At 41.0% G+C, this 17,955-nt stretch overlaps 1 protein-coding gene across 1 annotated transcript in view; it reads left to right on the plus strand.

Annotated features, from left to right (window-relative positions):
* The window catches only part of UNC5C (unc-5 netrin receptor C), a 379,402-nt gene that overhangs the window by 292,359 nt on the left and 69,088 nt on the right, over positions 1–17,955 (plus strand). Inside the window, exons 6-8 of the mRNA XM_088464462.1 lie at positions 4,809–4,989; positions 11,369–11,536; positions 12,010–12,174. Of these exons, the coding sequence (XP_088320588.1) occupies positions 4,809–4,989; positions 11,369–11,536; positions 12,010–12,174 (514 nt within the window). The remainder of the gene's footprint in view (positions 1–4,808; positions 4,990–11,368; positions 11,537–12,009; positions 12,175–17,955) is intronic.

The following is a 17,955-nucleotide window of genomic DNA, read 5'->3' on the forward strand; positions in this document are numbered from 1 at the left end:
AAAACATCCTTACGTGCAGTGGCGTAACTAGGGTATTTGGACCCCAGGGCAAATTGTAAAATGGAGCCCCCCCCACTATGTGCGCGCCAGTGGCGCGCGCGCTGAAAAAGGGGTGTGGTCACAAGGGGCATGGCCACTGAAAAATGGGGTGTGTCAACAAGACACACACCCCTTTCTTGTCACTGGGAACATTTCTTTCCATTTGCACCTTAATGCAGTGCCCCTTGTACAGTCCTCCCTATGCAGTGCCCCTAGTAGTGGTCCCCCTTATGCAGGCCCCTTATATAGTACCCCCAGTATACAATGCCCCCAGTAGTGGTCCCTCTTATGCACACCCCCAGTAGTGCCCCTTCCACAGTTCCCCCTGTAGTAGTCCCCCTTATGCAGCCTGCCATTAGTTCCCCTTATACAGTGCCCCCAGGAGTGATCCCCCCTTATGCAGGCTCCCAGTAGTGCCCCTTATACAGTGCCCCCAGTAGTTGTCCCCCTTATGCAGACCCCCAGTAGTTACCCCCTTATGCAGTGCCCCCAGTAGTTACCCCCCCTATGCAGTGCCCCCTGTAGTGGTTCTCCCTTTTCAGTGCCTCCTGTAGTGGTTCACCCTGTGCAGTGCCCCCAGTAGTAAGCCCCTTATATAGTGCCATAGTAGGAGTTCCCCTTGATGCAGTGCCCCCAGTAGTGGTCCCCCCCAATGCAGTGACCCCAGTAGTAGTTCCCCCTATACAGTGCCCTTTATTTAGTGCCCCAGTAGGAGTCCCCCTTGATGCAGTGCCCCCAGTAGTGGTCCCCCCAAAGCAGTGCCCCAAGTAGTAGTCCCCCCTATACAGTGCCCTTTATATAGTGCCCCCAGTAGGAGTCCCCCTTGATGCAGTGCCCCCTGTAGTAGTCTCCAGTAGTGGTCCCCCACGATGCAGTACCTCCAATAGTATCCCCCCAGTAGTGGTCCCCCCCCCGAAGCAGTGCCCCCAGTAGTAGTCCCCTCCTTAGTAATAGCCCCCTCGAAGCAGTGCCGCCAGTAGTAGTCCCCTCCTTAGTAATAGCCCCCCCTCGAAGCAGTGCCTCCAATAGTAGTCCCCTCCTTAGTAATAGCCCCCCCCAAAGCAGTGCCGCCAGTAGTCCCCATCCTTAGTAATAGTACCCCCCATGCAGTGCCGCCAGTAGTAGTCCCCTCCTTAGTAATAGAACCCCCCCGATACAATGCCCCCAGTATAAGTGCCGTGTCCCCCCCCCCGACAAATACACACTGACATTAAACAATAAATAAAAGTAAAATATTTACCTGAATCCACGCTCCGTTTCTCCCATTACCCACTGCAGGAGCCGGAAGGGAGCCGGCTCTTGCAGTGGGTGCTGCGGCTGCAGCAGTCAATGAGAGTCTATCTGACTCTCATTGGCTGCTGTTTAACACACACATCGCCGCCAGCACTGGCGGTGATGTGTGTGTGTTATGCACAGCATGAGCCCGCCTGCCACCCTCCTCCTGGCGCTATTGGGCAAGCGCTCAGGGGGAGGGAAGGGGCTCAGCTGTGTAGCACAGGACCAGCACTGGGAAGCCTAGCACCGGTCCTGTGTAAATGTGTAGCGCTGACCGCACTCACTGCGGTCGGCACTACACTGGCTACCTAGGGCGGACCGGTACCATTGCTGGCGGTGCCAACCCGCCCCGACGGTCCCACGGTGCCCAGGGCACTTGCCCTGCTCGCCCTGCCCTAGTTACGCCACTGCTTACGTGTCACCTTGTGGCACTAGTGCCAAGGGTTGCTCATGCCTGTTATAGGATTTGTTTCTCCAAGAACTGGGATGTTATAGATACAGTAAGAGAACTGTTGCTGTGTGTAGACCATTGGATGACTGTACACAAATTGTATATTTTTAGAAAAATATGTAAAAATAATATAAATTCCATGTCTATTCTTCCCTACTGTGCTGCCTGAGGCCCATTCCCAGATAATCTTCCCTTCCTTATATCCCTACCCAGTACTAGTACAGAGAAGTCAGAAGTACAGGGGAGGAAGTAACCTCCCATGCATTTTACCTTCTCTCTTCCATATGTTAGTCACAGTGTCTGGGTATAAGTGTTGTGCGCTCCTGTCGGTACTGCAGTTACTTTAGTTATGTAGTGCTTTCTACTGCAATCACTGAATTTATTGTGGTTGGCTCCATGGAGGTACTAAATAAGGCAAGAAAGTAGTCTGAGGGCCAGGAAGTGTTTATCTCATATCTGCTGCCTGAGAATTCATGCACATTACCTCGTGATAGGGACTAACTGGCCTGTTTAAAGCACTCTTATTTATTATGTTTGCCATTATATTGTAAATCATACACACTGTAACAAGTTGGTTTTTGCAATGACTCACATTACAATTTGCATAGCATTGTTGATTAGAAATTGCAAAGGTGTAAATAGAAATAATTTGCCATACAGTCTGATAAGCAAACATTATACAAAATAGACATCAATGCACATTAAAGAATCATTATTGCCAATGTGATGTGCAAATGGGTGAAACACATGATATCTATTGCATACTTTAGATGAGTTTTAGGAATGCTTTTTTCATGACTTTTCTATGTGCTTTCAGGCATTGTACTGTACTTTTGCCAATATAAACTCTGTACTGGTAATGAGCATTACCGTATGGTAAATAGGTCATGCTGCTTTCTAAAAATATAATAATTAATACTTTCTAATATAATGGTGGGAAGGAGCTCTTATATAACCAATAATCCTATTTAAAAAAAATAAAATAACTTTTATTAATTTTGCAAAAAGGGTACTCCGTATAGGTGTGCATAATCAGAAGCATTAGAGAATGCAGGATGGAAATTTTAATAGCGACATTAATGGTAACAAATGAAGCAAAATATTGAAACGGACGGATTAATGAAGTAGGTTGGGGAGATAGAGGCGATGCAGTGGCACCAAGAAAAGGAGGAACAGGTGCTAATTCCCGGACCTGGTTTTAAGGGGCCTGGCAGAGGCCCGGGCCAGCTGTGCTGGGAATAAGAAGGTCCCATTTCTCAGGGTGCATATAGTAGGTTTTCCTTATTTTTTTTCTTTTGCCTGGGTGTGGCAATACCGCCATGATTTGTCCACACCTCCCCCATCACCCAGGCCCGTCATTGCTTTCTACAGCTCTGAGAGGGGGTTACATTGCCAACTAGGTGAATGAAGTGTGTATACAAAGGTGTTTTGTAGAGGGATGTCTCTTCTAAAAAGGATGAAATGACCTCTGCAGGAAGGGAGATGTGAGTCAGCTGGAGTCTGGGAGTATAGTGGAGTCAGGATAATTTAAGTTAATCCAAAGAACCAATGGTTGCGTCCAGTAGGTCAACCAAGGTGTGCAGACCTGAGCAAATTTGTGGTCTTTATCATCTAGGTTATAAACTATTTTAATTAATCTGGGTGCTAATGTCATTTATAGGACATGAGGAAAGAATTGCTGGGTGGTCTCACTGTTTTCAGGATTTAATAATCAGACATTTTTTGGGTTTTTTCCATACCTGAAATAGGTATTTCTTAGATGGAAGAGACAGTGGTGTAGCCAGCTTTTGACAGGAGGGGCAGGAAAGATGGAAAAATGGAAGCTGCAGGCCCAGTTCCTCACGCATGGAAATACCCTTCATGTACCATATGTTCCATACTGCCTGCACACCCCAATCTCTATATTACATACGGCCCCTTACACCCCATCTCTTTGTTTCATACTACCTCCCACACCTCCCTCTTTATGTTGCATTCTGCCCCACCCACCCCATATAGAGTTGCACAGTGAGAATTACCTGGAAGTTATTGAGATACCTTGCGGATGAGTTGGGTCCAGCCATCCCTAGAAGATGAAGTAGTGGACAGAGGGGGGCGGAGCAGTGAGGGGGCAGGGGCTGGATGGGTCCGGGAGGGGGTCCCTTTAATTGTAATAAAAATATAAATTTTTGCCCTCTGCCAGGGCCTTCCAGGGCCATCTTGTCACACTGAGGTCAACTACATGTATAATTGTGTGCAAAATAGGCTCACAACTTCACACTACATATCATGAAACAGCTTGGCAATATATGGATTTTTCGCCACTGATCATTTTTAGTACAGTACAAGTCCAGATTGCATTTGTTACGAAATTTCTCTTATACAGTCATATAGTTAAGCTTAACTTATTTCTGCAGTGTGATATCCCTTTGAAGTTTGTGTAGGTGTAGGCAATAGACATGTACTGTAGCATAAAACTCATGTGAAGTAGAAGAAAAATAAAGGCTGAATGAATGTTCTCATTAGACAAGTAACATCCTGCTTGCTTCTTGTTTTTATTTCTCTTTGCACTTAAAACTAATAGTTTCATATATTGCTAATACTAAAACATTCTATTTAGGCAGCAATTTACATAAATAGAACCTTTGCAGATAGCAGGTGATCTGTCACACAGTTCTGCAGATAATACATAAAATGAACCAATTTGCGGAAGGAATAGATATTTATTTATGACACAAGAGTTCTGCATCTATTTGTTATGCCTTTATTTGTGCTGCTAGTATCAATCTGCTTCAGGACATTGGGTTATTATTAATGGCTTCTGACACAATTGAAGAAGTCATTTCTGCATTTCTGCTCACCAGTGCACTCTTAGCCATCTTACGAGCAGAGAGCTGTTCAGCTTTGCAATTACATGCACAGTGATTGTTAAATTGTTTCCAAAATATAATACTCGTATTCTTGCAAAGTGAAAAATGTGCAATAAAACTGCTTCATTTATGGAGATAAGATTTGATGTAAACGCCAAGTAGACAATAATATATTCAAATGCATTCTTTTATAGGTGGAATGGCTGAAAAATGAGGATATCATTGATCCTGTTGAAGATCGGAATTTTTACATCACAATTGATCATAACCTCATCATCAAGCAAGCACGGCTTTCAGACACTGCCAATTATACATGCGTTGCCAAAAACATTGTGGCCAAAAGAAGAAGCACAACAGCGACAGTAATTGTTTATGGTGAGGCATTGATGCATTTAGTTAGGAATTACAAGTGTCTGGACTTAATGTAGGCAAGAAATATGGAATGGGCTGTTATAAATATCTAGCTCAACATGTCACCAGTAAATAAAAGTTATTGTAATTTCTCTGTTAATGGTCATTTATGAACCACAAAGATTGTGGGAGTGCATAGCACATTTCATTTTGCACAAATAATGGCAATTGCACACCTTGACCATAAGAACGGGCAGTAAAGTGGCATGGTGGATAGCATTGCTGCCATACAGCACTGGGGTCAGGAGTTTAATTTCCGACATCTTTGTGGAGTTTACGTAGGTTTCCTTCCACACTCCAAAAACATATTGTTAAGTTAATTGGACAACAAAACAATTAAAATTTCCAGGCACAAAAAAGTATCCACCAAATTTCATATATATCAATTATATATATATATATATATATATATATATATATAAAAATCCCAGACAGTGTGGATGGTGTAATGGTTAGCATTACTGCCTCACAGCACTGAGGTCCTGGGTGAATTCCCACCACGAACCTAACTGTGTGGAGTTTGTATATTCTCACCGTGCTTGCGTGGGTTTCCTCTTGGTAATCCAATTTCCTCCCACAATCCAAAAATATACTGGCAGGTAAATAAGCTCTTGACAAAAATTAAGCTGATTGTGTGTGCTCATGTGGTAGGGAATATAGATTGTAAACTCCATTGGGGCAGCGAGTGATGTAAATGGGTAAATATCCTAAGTAAAGTGCTGAAAAATATGTGTACCGCAGTGTGTGCTATATAAATAACTGGCTATAAATAATAAATATGACATTTATATATATATATATATATATATATATATATATATATTTAGTCTAGCTCCTACATAGGGGTAAGACCCTATAACACACACAATAGGGGGACTTCAGTTGACTTGGCCCGCATATTGCAAACTATTTTAAGTATGCACACTCCCACGACCCTTGTGATTCAATGAAAAAAATGGTTATTGCGGCACACGCATGGTAATTCTGCACTGCTCAACTTGGGGGAAAGTACATGAAAAAGTAGAAAAATCACTCTGAACCCCAGAATAGTGGTAAATAACATAGGATAAGAGTATAGAAGGCTTTACTACTATTCTGGGGTTCAGAGTGATTTATCTACTTTTTCATGTACTTCCCCCCAAGTTGAGCAGTGCAGAATTACCATGCGTGTGCCGCGATAACCATTTTTTTCATAAGCAAAGTATCTGAGGTTCTTAAAAGGTGTCACAAGGCTGATTTGTTTCCTTTTTATTAACAGTGCAAAAATTATAGTAAGCAAGTGTTTCTCACCAAACTAAAAGTTCTAGATTATTTTGGGGCACACAAAACTGTATGTAATGTGATTTTTCATTGTTTTTATGCATGTGTAAAATACATTTAAAAACACATTTGTAACTCCTATCTGCAAGTTTCTAATTTCCAATACATGTACCACATAATCATACTTGCCTACCCTCCCGATTCGGCAGGGAGCCCCGACGACCCATCCTGAATTGCATCATTGTGGCCCCGCCCCCCACTTCACAATGCCATTAATATCGGAATTGTGAAGAGCGGATGGGGCCATGGTGATGCCACCGAGCTGTCACGTCCTTGCGCCGCCCCCAATGATGCATATTGTCGGGACACGCCCCATTTGCAGCGACATGCCTCCCGTTGTCGGCAAGTATGCACATAATAAAGCCTTTTTTTGAGCTGTGGGCCTGATTCAGAACAGCTCGCAAGCGCTATGCGCTTGCAAGCAGGTCGATGGTGGGGCACTGCGCAAGTGCCGTTCTTGCCGCACGTGTGCGCAAGCCTCATAGCGAGTGAGAAATTCACTCGCTCCGAGGCTCGCTACAAACGGGGCGGCTGTCGATGTTGATCGACAGCTCGCCCCATTTTGTAGGCGGGGAGGGGGGGTGGCTGGACAAATGGAGGCGTTCCTGAAGGAACGCCTGCCGTTAGTGGGCGCCCTACTGACATCACTTATGATGTTAGTAGTGAGCTTCCTGCTCTATTAGAGCAGGAAGCTCACTGGGGCTGTGGGAACGAGACCCTACCACAAGGGTCTTGTCACAAGCCCGATGGTTGCAATGGTCGCGATGGTTGCGACCATCACCTGGCCGCTCGCAAAAGCTGTGGGTCACCACCCACAGCTTAGCGAGCGGCCAGTAGGCCAGGTAAAAAAAAAAAGAGGCCGCCCTGATTCAGCTCCCAACTGTAATTTTTCAAACAGAGCCTGTGACATGACAGTTGGGAGCTGATTGGCTGGCACCTTATAACTTTCTTATCACTTTTCACTCTGTCTCCTAACACTGCTCAGTAAATAGACCCCTAACTTTTGTTTAGTGGGAGTAATAGTAGCATCCCCATTGTATATTACCTGAGACTGCTCTATAATGCTATAGAGCAGTCTCAGATAATATACACTGGAGATCAATTTAAAGCTGTAATTAGTCGTCACAATTCCCCAGTATACACTCGGAAGACTCTGTCTAGGCGACGGGTAATTCCCTTTGACATTGGTCTTATTTTATTAAGGATTTGTTTGGCATGTTATTTGTTTTGTTTAGATTACTATTGTCATATATTAAAATAGTTATACTTTTGGTATTTTATTATTGCGTTCCTTTCTGCCAGGAATAACTTACTGTGTATATTGCACATGGCTTAAAGTTTTGTGCTGTAAAAAAAAAAGATTAATCATGTAATTCCGGCAGGCTATTATTGATAAGTGATTTAGCTGTTGACTATAATGTAACTGAGAGTCAGATAGGGAATTCAGATTGTGAGTGAGACTTATGAACAACGTATATTCTCTATACAACGGTGCATAATTGGTGGTGCTACATAAGCAATAATACCCATAACCCGTATCTGTGGTCAACTAAAATGCTCAATGTGAAAATATCAAAAATGTGACTTTACTGTAGAGTTGAGCAGCTCGGATTTGTCTCCATTCAGCTCGCCAAGCTAAAATCTGAAAAGGAAGCAAAATATAATATTATATAATAAAAATATCAACAATGAAAGGCGCTGTGGTTAAAAGGATTAATGTGAAGTATTGTTAATCTACCTTCTGCTCTCTATGAGTGGTGACTAGCCACTCAGGTGGGAAACCCAAAAAATACAGAAATGGAAGAAAGCGCAATGAGATGTAACAAATGATAAATGGTAATTTATTCTCAATGAAAAATTAAAACTAGCAGTGTGTCACAATAGATGAATAAATACACGTGATATATAATGAATTGAACACTGTTAGCATCAATAAAACATGTACATGTATTAAGGTTCAATAAAGCACAAAATATTATATATTGTATTGATGTTATAATAAATTATTAATGCACCTCTATCTGTGAAATGAGGTATAGTATTAGTCTCGAATAATAGAGGTAAAACCAGTGAAAATAATCCTGGTACAAGTATATTAGAGGTGGTATTGTGCACAATACAGGCTGACCTTAAAGTTGTAGCTCCCGGTTGAGACTTCACTTGAAAGCAGAAGGCAGTGTCCGGAATGCCGTTCTGATGTGCCTTCTCGTTGTACAATGGATGTTCTAACCTCCTACCAATGTAGGAGAATGTGTAAAATGCGTTGGAAAGGAAGGTTCAATCGGGAATAACCACTGGTGTGAAGCCGCTCAATAGAGGTCTCAGGACTGGTCCGTGATACGTCCTGTAAGCAATGGCACCTGTTGTTATCCTCTGCTGTTATCTGGAGCTCCGTATGCAGGAGAGCCAGGAAGAATGGTGAACCCAGTGTCAGCTGGTGAGCGGCCGTAATGGAGAAGCCGTGCTGATAAACTCCGACCTCCGTCAGATAGTTGGCAGTAAGTGGTTCAGAGCCGCCATGATAGGTGGTCTTAATAAAGTCTGTATGGCACTCGTGTAAAGTCCATGAAATGGATGTGAAACAAAAGTTGTCTAACGCGTTTCTCAGCCCTTTTACGTCCGGCTGTTTCCTCAGAGACATACGGAGCTCCGTTAGCTGACAGCAGAAGATAACAACAAGTGCCATTGCTTACAGGATGTAGCACGGACCAGTCCTCAGATCTCTATTGAGCGGTCCACACCAGTGGTTATTCCCGATTGAACCTTCCTTCCACCGCATTTTACACATTCTCCTACATTGGTAGGAGGTTAGAACATCCATTGTACAACGAGAAGGCACATCAGAACGGCATTCCGGACACTGCCTTCTGTTTTCAAGTGTAGTCTCAACCGGGAGCTGCACAATACCACCTCTAATATACTTGTACCAGGATCATTTTCACTGGTTTTACCTCTATTATTCGAGACTAATACTATACCTTGTTTCACAGATAGTGGTGCATTAATAATTTATTATAACATCAATACAATATTTAATATTTTGTGCTTTATTGAACCTTAATACATGTACATGTTTTATTGATGCTAGCAGTGTTCAATTCATTATATATCACGTGTATTTATTCATCTATTGTGATACATTGCTAGTTTTCATTTTTTATTGAGAATAAATTACCATTTATCATTTGTTACATCTCATAGCACTTTTATCCATTTTTATATAAGAAAAGCTCAGATCTTATGGGTTCTGGATGACATCAATTGTTTTTTGTGTACCCATAAGTAATGGGAGCCCGACAGAGCAATTCAATTGTTACTCCAATCGGACTTAAGTGTCACGGGCTCCTATTGCTTGTCGTGCCTTTTGGCACCCACATGTACTGGGTTTAGCTGTCGATCACCTAAAGTCCAGGTTAGAGCGCCCAAAAGCCAGACTTCGATATTTCTGCTCACCACCTCATGAGGGTATGAGCAGATCTCTGGGCGGCCTAACCACATGCACCCAATCTGAACATTAAATTAATTGGTCTGTCTGGTGCCTATTACTAATGGACTTGCAAAAAAACAGGTCAATGCCCCCGTATAAATTTAAATGTGATCCAAAACATACAAGGTTTCCAGGAGATTACATTTGGTCTTGTTTTCAGATCCAAACATCGCAGGGCAAACCAAATCATATCCAAGCCACTCATCTCTATTCCATCCTACTACCACTTTAGTACAAAGTGACTTTGGTGCTGTCTGTATTACATGCGTCTGTACACATTATACCAGTAGTTCCCAAACTGGGTGCTGTGGCACCTTGGGGTGCCGCAGGGCACTTGCAGGAGTGCCTTCGGTTGGTGGTCCAGTACAAATAAAATTATTTTTAGTCAGTGTGATAGGCAAAACCAGTGCTGGCTGCTGTCAATCAAAAAATATGTGGACAAAAAAAAGTGGAGCCCAGTCAACCACCAAGTGACTGAACCTAAGGGTGACTTATAAGCACAATTTACTTCATTTAAGTTTTGATGAATTTCTCAATAATAAACTTTTGCCCCAGGGGTGCCATGGAAAAATGCTGATACTCTAGGGCACTGTGATTCTAAATAGTTTGGGAACCACTGCATTATACATTGCAATGAGTTTTGTAGGAGTGCACCTAGATACACTGTCATATGTTAAGTCCTCCTGGAAGATGCTATGGGCCTCCGTTTAAAAGTACAGGCAGAATTCTGTTTTTTACCACCTCAACTCTGTGGCTGCCCGCAAGCAAGGTAGCATCTCTGACGTACAACCTCTCCATACCTTATTGCATCTGCAGTGCGTATTGTGAGACACCAAAGTGCATGATGCCCGCATTTTGTTGTGAATGTTGCTGAATCACCAAGCTCCCACCATCAGAACATATTCATATTTTTTGTTCACACTGTGGTGGCTATTTAGTGTCAAAATACAAATGTAACTATAAGTAATTCCACTAACCAAAATATTTTGATAAATCGTCACTATAGTAAATGTTTTACTGGATGTGTTAGTATTTTTTTTGTACATATGCACTCCTGTGACATGTGCACCATTCTAGAGCAGTATTTCTATATGCAGTAATTTTTTGTGTACAACCAGGGATGTAACTAGACATTTGTGGGCTGCATTGACAAATTTTGCATGGGCACCCATATACCGCCCAAAGCAAGGCAGAACACTGCATCACTGGTCACCATAACACTTGGGGTTTGCCCCGAGATGCTGCTCCAAGCTCCCGGGCCTCCACTCTCCGAAAGGTAGAACTTATATTGCACTAAAAGAACATTGACCCCCCCCTCTAATTTTTTTTTTAAAATGCGCTAACTCAACTAATTCACACATTTTGAAGACAGTGATTTCTTTTTTTAAAATTACACATTGATATACCTGGAGCACTTGTGCTATAATAAAATATAAGATACACCTCTTTTGCTTGTAAGCTGCTTATGACCAAATATTTTGATACCGAATTATACTGATTAGTCTTTAATAACATCTTTTTGCTGGCTGTTTCTAGTGAATGGCGGTTGGTCCACGTGGACTGAGTGGTCTGCGTGCAGTAATCGATGTGGGAAAGGTTTCCAGAAGCGTACAAGAATGTGTACGAATCCTGCGCCACTCAACGGAGGATCTGTCTGTGATGGGCAAAGTGTTCAGAAGATAAGCTGCACCACGCTCTGTCCAGGTAATATCACAGGCCTGCCAGAGCAACTTGTCACCATATCATGGCCAAACAGTATCTCACATTATCTTTTTTAATTATTTCAAGGATGAATTTTGTTTAATCTCTTAATATTATTGTTTCTTTTTTATAAGTAATTAATTGATGGGAGATACTATGCTGAAATGTACAAAAACAATGAAATGATTGTAGCTTCCCTATGGAGACATTGCCTTGTTATAAGATGGCAGATTGTGCTGTTTTCTTTGATGCACATTACCAATATTTAGCCAAAGCTGGTAGCTGAATACAGATCCGGAAGCCTACAGAGTGACCTCAATATACAGTAGATATCATATAAAAATATTATTAAAACTGTACATTATTACTACTTAATTAAATTGCAGAGTTTAAATAAATTTAACTTTCTACCTTATGTCAAGAATACATTTGTATTTCCCATCTAAACTATTCTGCAATGCTTTAACCCTTCTTAGAGGATGGTGAATGGACAGGGTGGAGCAAGTGGTCAACTTGTGGGACCGAGTGCACACACTGGCGCCGCCGGGACTGTACAAACCCCCCACCACGAAATGGGGGGAAAGACTGTGAGGGTCCCGTTCTGCAGTCCAAGAATTGCACTGATGGATTATGTATGCAAAGTAAGAACAAGTCTGCATAACTGATAAATACTAGCTGCATGCTTTGTTTGTTCTTGCTAATCCCATAGATCCGTGTTAATCTCTGGATTTTTGGTTTTTCTATCTTGAAATCCTTATGTGTATTTGTGGTTGCTCTGTGCATTTTACTAGTGTAGTTTTCTTTCATTCCAATCTCAGTAAAGTACAGTATGTATATGTATGTATGTATTCTTGGCTTTACATGGCTGCACAGGATAAAAAGATAATCATGAACATTTCATTTCCAGCAATATCCAGTAATACTTTCTCCACTAAATGCAGGTGTATAACATACTGTATGAGATGTATATGAATTATTGATTGTAATTAATTTGTCCACCGTGGGATAGAAACAGGCACATAAACAATCTTACCTCTCTCCCAAGATCTGCGGGAGGCTCCATATTTTTCTGATCACCCCCCGCACCCCTGGAAGAGTATTCAGTTCTCCCGCATCCTGGTCCCTTCATAGTGAAATGGGCAGGATGGGGCAAATTTTCTCTGGGAACGGCAGTACGATTCTATAAGAATCATGTAATTTGGCCCCGCCCCCTATTTAAATAAGCGGTAATCACTGCATTTTTACCACAAGGGGTGGGGCATAATTATGCAAACCATCTGGTCTCGCCCCCATCGCCACCCAACTGCTTCTACTCTCCAAGCTTCTCCCAGGGAGGGTTAAGAGATAGTAGGTAAGTATGATCTACATATGTGTCTGTAGCATATGCACTTGGCTTGCTACTAATCATCATCAGTGAGTACTTGCACCTACCCTATAATAGTTGTAAAAGATTGTACAACATTATAATCGTACAGTCGTTCCTCTTCCCCTGCAGTGCCTACACAGAACGATATGTTGTTCAGTGTAGGCACCCTCCCTCATCCCTGAACATGGGCAATCTGTCATTATCTGCTGATTGACGAGCATGTTCAGGCGATGAATGATGTCAAAAACGACCAGTAGGAGCGCGCATCGCTGGTCGTTTTAGACATTTTCACGCTTGATTTGTGAACGATTAATTAACGATTGAATGATAACGATATTGTTATCATTGAATCGCTCCTTTTAATCGTCTAGTGGATACCCGCCTTTAGTTCTGTTTGATAGAGATGGTCGTCCTCCACATATATTGTATGGCAGCTGGCGGACATACGATACATGCAGGCACCTGTGATCTGTTTAAGAAACCTTTTACAGCTGTGGGCCGTATTCAATTAGTTTCGCATCCACGGAAAAGTTTTGCCTGCCGGACTTTCCGCCAACATTGCATGTATTGGACGCAGAAACTTATCATGCGTGTCTCCGCTCTTTGCCGTTTTCAATTCAAAAACACTCGAAAACGTCAAGCGCCAAATTCAGAACAAGTGGAAAGTGCTGTCTGAACCCCCTAAAAAGATGCTCTAACATTGGGGAACAATGTAGATGTGCCCAAATAGTCCTAATAAAACTTTTTGGGGTACTTAAGTTGTTTCAATAGCTTCTTATTAGCGTCTTTGCACAAGTGGTGAAGAATGGCATTAAGCAATATTTTTTGGTGAAAATAAGTAGTCCTGTCAAATTTGGGGTACCTGAAAATGGGTGCTAGCATATTTTAATGTCTGTAAAGTGATGTTTTAGTAAAAGTGAAATTCCTCCTGCTTACAAGCACCTGCAATCCCAAAAATACTTGGCCCCTTCTTAGAGCACCCCCAGAAGCTTATTTCACTAGTTTTTTTAAGTTGTCCGCCCACTTTTTTCATTTTCGCCCCAAATTTGTGGTGTTCCTATGTTTTTTCCCCTTTTTTGGGTCCTTTGGGGGGGGGTGAACCAAGGGTTCTCAGTGGTTTCCCAACATCTGCACCCCTAAATAGAGATTTTGCACTTTTTTTCTCCTGCTATTCTGTGGAGAAAAAGTATTGCCTATTTCAGTGTATTGACTTTCCGCATAGGCGAAAACGGGATGGAATTGAATACGGAGTAAAAAAAAATAATGCAAAATTATCGGCAAAAACCAAGTGAAAACGCCTTTTCGCTTCTAATTGAATACGGCCCTATATGTGTATGATTTGATTGAAAGATTGGTATTTGGAAGCAGTAAAACACCTGTTCTTCACTAAGTATACATAATATCCTTGCTCATACAATGTGGTTTCTATTATCAAAGATCAGTGCAGTGCATAGCTGCTTTCTAGTGTTATAAAAATGGATGTAGCTATCTCTTTAATAAACTATTATTATTTAATAAACTATATTTTTTACCTAGATTTTTTTTAAAAAGCCAGATTGTTAAAATCTCCATCTCTCACTTTCCTTTCGTATCTGCTAGCTTTTCTCCTTGCGGCAATTGTTATACACTATAATTCAGTAAATGCAATATAACACATATAGGGATCACCATTTATGGAAATAGGATATTATATTTTAGATGTATTTTCTAGATTTGCTTGTTTCATTGAATGCATTTACATGACATAAGCTCAGGAGAGATTCCTATTACCATCATTCTCTTATAAAACTCTGTAACAGAATTCCGTAATGAAAAAACACAGCTGAATATTGACATTCTTAGCCTTAGGGGCTTCCAGCTCCTTAGTGTCTGAGTATAATGGTAATATTTTAATGGTTTCCTATATACAAGTCAGAGATGTATAATCCTGCTCTATGATCCATCACTGCTGAGAAGATTGATTTGTCATGCTTTATAGCTTTGTCTGAAGCTAACAAGTTGCTTCGCTTTCCCTCTGTCTTTATTTCTTTCTCATCTCTCTATTTCTGGGTGCTGTCATTAGTTTTGTCACTTTTATATAATAAATTCAGCATTTCATATTTACTGGGTTCCTGAATAGGCTAAAAAGAGATCATCTACAATAGATTTCAGCAGATTGCACACATTGTAGTCTTCAGATTAAAGTGCCCATTTTATGCAGGGTTATATGTGTATTGACATTGTTTAAGTGGTGTAATCTGTAATACCTTTTATATAAACTGTGTTACTGAATTTAGAGATATTAAGGAAAACCCAATGATAGTTATTTCTCCATTGTCCTGGATAAAGGTGTATACAGAATGTGTTAGATTAGCACATTGGGTTGTCTATATAAGTGTCTAGATACTTTTTTGTGAGTTCAAGACCATTAATAAGCACCTTTGAGAGGTGTAATGAATTTTGAAGAAAGTTCCTTTCTTATTAGTGTATTTGGACATTTCAGCCACACCTATTGCTAGCAGGTTCATAAGAGCAATCATACAGTCTCAGGGGTATATTTACTAAAGTGAGAGTTTTTAGAAATGGAGATGTTGCGAATAGCAACCAATCACATTCTACTTAACATTTCACTAGCACCTTCTAGAAGATAATAGCTAGAATCTGGTTGGTTGCTATGGGCAACATCGCCACTTCTAAAAACTCTCACTTTAGTAAATATACCCCTTAAAATCTCCATAGTCAAACATTAGAAAGGGTCACATTGAAGCGCTCAGTGACTTTTAATGTAGCATTGTGATAGGATGACACCTTTACAAGTTAGTTTGTTTAATTCGTTTCCTGAATGGTCTGCCACACATGCCACTGAACACGACTGCCAGAGCCAAGTAATGAAGTGTGTAATGAAGAGTGTATATAATTGTCTGTCCTCACTCACTGCTGGGTTATATTTATTAATTATTGTGGCAATAAAAAATTATGGATTGCCCGGATGTACCATTAGCACAAATACCTTTCACCAGGAGCTTAGTGGATTGGGTTTTTATGGACAAGCAGCCGCACAAAAGCGCAATGCCAAAGGTTGACTGGAGTGATGTAAAGCAAACTGTTAGTGGACTCTGGAGCAGTGGATATATGCCTTCTTGAGTGACAAATTACACTTCACTTACCATATGGCAGCCTGGTGGACGAATCTTGGTTTGGTGGATTCCAGGAGAAAGATTACTGTCTGACAGCTATAAAGTTTGGAGGAGGACGAGGATTCATTGTCTGGAACTGTTTCTCATGTTTTGACCAGGGCCTCTTTGTTCCTGAGATGAAAAATCTTACTCCTACAGCAAACAATAACATTGTAGATTCCAACATTGTGGAAATGGTTTGGGGAAGGCTCTTCCTGTTTTAGCATAACAGTGTCCATGTGCACCAAGAAAAATTAGTTTGTTGAGTTTAGCATGAGAGAAATTGACTGGCCTGCACAGAGCAGTAACCCCACTGAACACTTATGGGATGAATTTGAAACAGCTACTATGAGCCAAGGCTTGTTGCTCAACCTCAGTGTCTGACTTCATCAATGCTACTGATGCTGAATGGAAATGAATCCCTGGAACCATGTTCCAGAGTGTAGTAGAAAGCCTTGCCAGAAGAGGAGGCTGATCTAGCAGCAAAGGGAGGGGGAAAGCACCATACATACTACTGCCCATGGCTTTGGAATGAGATATGGGTGTGATGTTTGGGTGTTCATATACTTTGACATTTGGCCATGCTATATATATATATATATATATATATATATATATACTGTGTATATATATATATATATATATATATATATACATATATCTAACAAATCCAATTGGGCGGCTCTCACATATAAGCCAGTATAAAATGTCTTTGGTGCCCTCCGATACAACCCCAAGCAAACTATTCAAATACGTACACTACAGGCACGGAGGCACTCGCGTAATGAAGAGTAATATAGGCAGAACTTATGCCAACGTTTCAATAGATTTATTCCATCATCATCAGGATATAAACTTACATTAAAATAACTCACCTAAGATATCCCACAACCCATGTGCAATTCCAGCAAGCCGGAAGCCGGAGAGAGCGCCTATTACTGATGCAATCCATCGGCTGCCGTAGCACTCTGTGCTTGGATTATATATGTACATACAGTATATATATATATATATATATATATATATATATCAAATTGTTCAAACAATGTATAGATAGCATCAGATGCTTGAAACAGGTTATATAAAAATGGAAAAAAACACAGACCTCAAAGCATTCAGCTGTTATCACCAATAGTGCAAGGATGACTATTGGAGGCCTTTGGGGGTATCTGGTAAGTTTTGCTGCCAATATAAAAATACATGAATAGTCACAGTATGACCCTTTGTGGGTACTCTCACTGTTTAGAATTTGGGCAGTCCTAATAGTAGCAGCCATACTTGCCTATAATTGGGACATTGGCTTATACATTTTCTAATATATGCAACTGAGACTGAATGTTACTAATAGTTGACAAGCAGTTTTATTTAGTGATTTTTTTTCTGGTAGTAGCTGACTGTAGGGGAATTCTATATACATACACACATATATACATGCACACATCATATACATGCACACATCATATACACATACCAGTATTATTCAACAAGTCGAGTTGGTAAATGATAACACTAATAAGTATTCTCTACAATAGTCCTGTTATAGCACTGTCCTCATACAGTTATAGTCTGAGCAACATAGTAATAAGTATAAGCCATAAACAACAGCTGATGCTCTCAATTTTTTCCACCTTAACAGACAGAAAAGTTTTTGGACACAGTGCATTTCAAATATGTGGCTGGCTGTTCTACAGTACAGTAATTGGTTGTTTAGAGACAATATAACAATCTTGTGCTATTTGTTCATTGTTATAGTTTATAAAAAAAACACAGACTGGGACTAATTTTTCCATACCCTGGAATTAGCTATGGTTTCCTTCATAGTTTGTCTAATTGCACAGCATGTAAATTATGCCTGTGTGAGCTATTATTTTCCTATCTGCAAAGATTCAAAATCCAGCAGG

This window comes from Taudactylus pleione, unplaced genomic scaffold (assembly GCF_031769625.1).
Source record: "Taudactylus pleione unplaced genomic scaffold, aTauple2 ptg000055l, whole genome shotgun sequence".
Taxonomy (NCBI): Eukaryota; Metazoa; Chordata; class Amphibia; order Anura; family Myobatrachidae; genus Taudactylus; species Taudactylus pleione.